Consider the following 5000-nt stretch of genomic DNA (forward strand, 5'->3'; position numbering starts at 1 on the left):
CCTCCTTCTCCTCCTCCCTCCCCCTCCTCCTCCTCCTCCTCCTCCTCCTCCTCCTCCTCCTCCTTCTCCTCCTCCTTCTCCTCCTCCTTCTCCTCCTCCTTCTCCTCCTCCTCCTCCTCCTCCTCCTCCTCCTCCTCCTCCTCCTCCTCCTCCTCCTCCTCCTCCTCCTCCTTCTCCTCCTCCTCCTCCCCTCCTCCTCCTTCTCCTCCTCCTCCTCCTCCTCCTTCTCCTCCTCCTTCTCCTCCTCCTCCTCCTCCTCCTTCTCCTCCTTCTCCTCCTCCTCCTCCTCCTTCTCCTCCTCCTTCTCCTCCCCCTCCTCCTCCTTCTCCTCCTCCTCCTCCTCCTCCTCCTCCTTCTCCTCCTCCTCCTCCTCCTCCTCCTCCTCCTCCTCCTCCTCCTCCTCCTCCTCCTCCTCCTCCTCCTCCTCCTCCTCCTCCTCCTCCTCCTCCTCCTCCTCCTCCTCCTCCTCCTCCTCCTCCTCCTCCTCCTCCTCCTCCTCCTCCTCCTCCTCCTCCTCCTCCTCCTCCTCCTCCTCCTCCTCCTCCTCCTCCTTCTCCTCCTCCTCCTCCTCCTCCTCCTCCTCCTCCTCCTCCTCCTCCTCCTCCTCCTCCTCCTCCTCCTCCTCCTCCTCCTCCTTCTCCTCCTCCTCCTCCTCCTTCTCCTCCTCCTCCTCCTCCCCTCCTCCTCCTCCTCCTCCTCCTCCTCCTCCTCCTCCTCCTTCTCCTCCTCCTTCTCCTCCTCCTCCTCCTCCTCCTTCTCCTCCTCCTCCTCCTCCTCCTCCTCCTCCTCCTCCTCCTCCTCCTCCTCCTCCTCCTCCTCCTCCTCCTCCTCCTCCTCCTCCTCCTCCTCCTCCTTCTCCTCCTCCTCCTCCTCCTCCTCCTCCTCCTTCTCCTCCTCCTTCTCCTCCTCCTCCTCCTCCTCCTTCTCCTCCTCCTCCTCCTCCTCCTCCTCCTCCTCCTCCTCCTCCTCCTCCTCCTCCTCCTCCTCCTCCTCCTCCTTCTCCTCCTCCTCCTCCTCCTCCTCCTCCTCCTCCTCCTCCTCCTCCTCCTCCTCCTCCTCCTCCTCCTCCTCCTCCTCCTCCTCCTCCTCCTCCTCCTCCTCCTCCTTCTCCTCCTCCTCCTCCTCCTCCTCCTCCTCCTTCTCCTCCCCCTCCTCCTCCTTCTCCTCCTCCTCCTCCTCCCCCTCCTCCTCCTTCTCCTCCTCCTCCTCCTCCTCCTCCTCCTTCTCCTCCTCCTCCTCCTCCTCCTCCTCCTTCTCCTCCTCCTTCTCCTCCTCCTCCTCCTTCTCCTCCTTCTCCTCCTCCTCCTCCTCCTTCTCCTCCTCCTCCTCCTCCTCCTCCTTCTCCTCCTCCTCCTTCTCCTCCTCCTCCTCCTCCTCCCCCTCCTTCTCCTCCTCCTCCTCCTCCTCCCCCTCCTCCTCCTCCTCCTTCTCCTCCTCCTCGTCCTCCTCCCCCTCCTCCTCCTCCTCCTCCTTCTTCTCCTTCTCCTCCTCCTCCTCCCCCTCCTCCTCCTCCTCCTTCCCCTCCTCCTCCTCCTTCTCCTCCTCCTCCTCCTTCTCCTCCTTCTTCTCCTTCTCCTCCTCCTCCTCCTACTCCTCCTCCTCCTCCTTCTCCTCCTCCTTCTCCTCCTCCTCCTCCCCCTCCCCGTCCCCCCCGCTCACCGTGCTCCCGCGGCGCCGCAGCTCCTCCCGCTGGCGCTCGAGGCGTCTCTGGGCCTCGCGCAGGCGCTGCAGGTCGCGCTGGTAGAGCTCGCGGCCGCGCTCCAGCTCCTCCCGCTCCCGCCGCAGCTCCTCCCGCTCCTCCCCCTCCTCCTCCGCCCGCCGCCGCTCCTCCTCCGCCCGGCGGTGCTCCCCGGCCCGCAGCCGCTCCAGGGCGCTGTCCTGCCGCGCCACGGCCGCCTGGGGGCGGGGCCGGGGCGGAGGGGGCGGGGCCGGGGCGGAGGGGGCGGGGAAAGGGGCGGGGAGAGAGCGCACAGCACCGTTAGGGCCCGGGACACGCCCACGCCCCGCCCCCTCCCTCCATTTTGGATTCTCCCCCGGCCCCGCCCCTCCTCAGGCCCCGCCCCCTCCCTCCGTTTTGGCCCTTTCCCCTCTGTCCCCGCCTTTGCTTCCTCCATTTTGGACTCTCCCCTGGCCACGCCCCTTCCCCAGGCCCCGCCCCCTCCCTCCCCTCCGTTTTGACCCTTTCCTGTCTCCTCCATTTTGAACTCCCCCTAAGCCCCGCCCCCCTGGGCCCCGCCCCCTCCCTCCATTTTGGCCCCTTTTCTTTGCGTCCTCCATTTTGGACTCTCCCCAGGCCCCAACCCTGTCTCCTCCATTTTGGATTCTCTTCTGTCCCCTCCCCTCCACAGGCCCCGCCCCTGTCTCCTCCATTTTCTACTCTCCTCTGGCCCCGCCCCTCTGCAGGCCCCGCCCCCTCACTCCCTCCATTTTGATCCTTCACTGTCTCCTCCATTTTGGACTCTCCCCAGGCCCCGCCCCTTCCCCAGGCCCCGCCCCCTCGCTCCCTCCATTTTGATCCTCCTCTGTCTCCTCCATGTTGGTCTATCCATGGCCCTGCCCCCTCCCTCCCCTCCATTTTGATCCTCCTCTGTCTCCTCCATTTTGGATTCTCCCCCGGCCCCGCCCCTCCTCAGGCCCCGCCTCCTAACTGGCCCCGCCCCCTCCCTCCGTTTTGGCCCTTTCCCCTCTGTCCCCGCCTTTGCTTCCTCCACTTTCGACTCTCCCAGGCCCCGCCCCTTCCCCAGGCCCCGCCCCCTCCCTCCCCTCCATTTTGACCCTTCCCTGCCTCCTCCATTTTGAACTCCCCCTAAGCCCCGCCCCCTCCCTGGGCCCCGCCCCTCCCTCCATTTTGGCCCCTTTCCTTTGCTTCCTCCATTTTGGATTCTCTTCTGGCCCCGCCCCTCCACAGGCCCCGCCCCTGTCTCCTCCATTTTGAACTCTCCTCAGGCCCCGCCCCCTCCCCTCCATTTTGATCCTCCTGTGTCTCCTCCATTTTGGCCTTGTCTCTCTCTGTCATTTCCATTTTGAACTCTCCTCTGGCTCCGCCCCTCTGCAGGCCCCGCCCCTCGCTCCCTCCATTTTGACCCTCCTCTGTCTCCTCCATGTTGGACTATCCATGGCCCCGCCCCCTCCCTGCCTCCATTTTGACCCTGCCCTGTCTCCTCCATTTTGAACTCCCCTAAGCCCCGCCCCCTCTGGGCCCCGCCCCCTCCCTCCATTTTGGCCCCTTTCCTTTGCTTCCTCCATTTTGGATTCTCTTCTGGCCCCGCCCCTCCACAGGCCCCGCCCCTGTCTCCTCCATTTTGAACTCTCTGGCTCCGCCCCTCTGTAGGCCTCGCCCCTCCCCTCCATTTTGATCCTCCTGTGTCTCCTCCATTTTGGCCTTGTCTCTCTCTGTCATCTCCATTTTGAACTCTCCTCTGGCTCCGCCCCTCTGCAGGCCCCGCCCCCTCGCTCCCTCCATTTTGATCCTTCACTGTCTCCTCCATGTTGGACTATCCATGGCCCCGCCCCCTCCCTCCATAATGGCCCCTTTCCTTTGCTTCCTCCATTTTGAACTCCCCTAAGCCCCGCCCCCTCCCCGGGCCACACCCCCTCCCTCCATTTTGGCCCCTTTCCTTTGCTTCCTCCATTTTGGACTCTCCCCAGGCCCCGCCTCCTCCCTAGGCCCCGCCCCCCGCAGGCCCCGCCCCCTGTTCTCCCTCCATTTTGATCCTCCTCTGTCTCCTCCATCTCGGCCGCTCTGGCCCCGCCCCTCCCCGGGCCCCGCCTCCTCCGCTGGCCCCGCCCCCTCCGCCCCCTCCCCCACCCACCTGGAGGCCCAGCAGCAGCCGCGACAGCGTCTGGACGCGCAGGACGAGCTGCGGGGGAGGGGGGAGGAGAGGGGGAGGGTGAGGTCGCGCCCGGGTCCCCACGAGGGGTCACCGCGGGGTCGCGCCGGGGTCGCGCCGGGGTCGCCCGCACCTCCTCCTCCTCCTCCTCCGCGCCGCCGCCCTCCGGGCTTTGCCTCGTCTCCTCCTGCTGCTCCTGAAGTGGGGGAGGGGAGGGGAGGGGGAAGGGCGGCGACGTCAGCGAGGGCCCCGTGACGTCACCCCGCGGGGACCCCCGCACCCCGCCGCCCTCCCCCCGCCGGGGGACACCCACCGCGTCCTCGTCGCCGTCCCAGTCCTCGTCCTCGGCACCGCGGGGTCCTGGGGTCGCGGGGGGGAGGGGGAGGGGCGTGAGGGGGCGGGGAGACACGCCCAGCGCGGACGGGCCACGCCCACAGTCGACAGACCACGCCCAGACCGTCCAGGCCACGCCCAGGGCAGAGAGGCCACGCCCAGACCAGACAGGACACGCCCAGACCAGACAGGACACGCCCAGACCGTCCAGGCCCCGCCCAAAACGTCCAGGCCACGCCCAGACCGTCCAGGACACGCCCAGACCGTCCAGGCCCCGTCCAGATCGGACAAGCCACGCCCAAGCTGTAAAAGCCCCGCCCAGGGTGGACAGGACACGCCCAGACCGTCCAGGCCCCGCCCCTTGCAAGCCAGGCCACGCCCAGACCGTCCAGGCCACGCCCAGAGCAGAGAGGCCACGCCCAGACCAGACAGGACACGCCCAGACCAGACAGGACACGCCCAGACCGTCCAGGCCCCGTCCAGGCCACGCCCACAGCGGACAGGCCACGCCCAGACCGTCCAGGCCCCGCCAAGAGCAGAGAGGCCACGCCCAAAACGTCCAGGCCACGCCCACAGCGGACAGACCACGCCCAGACCGTCCAGGCCACGCTCAGAGCAGAGAGGACACGCCCAGACCGTCCAACACACGCCCAGACCGTCCAGGCCCCGCCCAGACTGTCCAGGCCACGCCCACCGTGGACAGACCACGCCCAGACCGTCCAGGACACGCCCAGACTAGACAGGCCACGCCCAGACCGTCCAGGACACGCCCAGACTAGACAGGCCACGCCCAGACCGTCCAGGACACGCCCCTCCCCTCCATTTTGACCCTTCACT

At 67.7% G+C, this 5000-nt stretch overlaps 1 protein-coding gene across 1 annotated transcript in view; it reads right to left on the minus strand.

The window, feature by feature from the left end:
- The window catches only part of Arhgef18 (Rho/Rac guanine nucleotide exchange factor 18), a 48389-nt gene that overhangs the window by 4116 nt on the left and 39273 nt on the right, over window positions 1-5000 (minus strand). The window contains exons 15-18 of the mRNA XM_060375871.1: window positions 4144-4190; window positions 3963-4026; window positions 3813-3862; window positions 1665-1896 (exon numbers count right to left, since the gene is read on the minus strand). Of these exons, the coding sequence (XP_060231854.1) occupies window positions 1665-1896; window positions 3813-3862; window positions 3963-4026; window positions 4144-4190 (393 nt within the window). The remainder of the gene's footprint in view (window positions 1-1664; window positions 1897-3812; window positions 3863-3962; window positions 4027-4143; window positions 4191-5000) is intronic.

This window comes from Meriones unguiculatus, assembly GCF_030254825.1.
Source record: "Meriones unguiculatus strain TT.TT164.6M chromosome 13 unlocalized genomic scaffold, Bangor_MerUng_6.1 Chr13_unordered_Contig_2907, whole genome shotgun sequence".
In the NCBI taxonomy this organism is placed as follows: Eukaryota; Metazoa; Chordata; class Mammalia; order Rodentia; family Muridae; genus Meriones; species Meriones unguiculatus.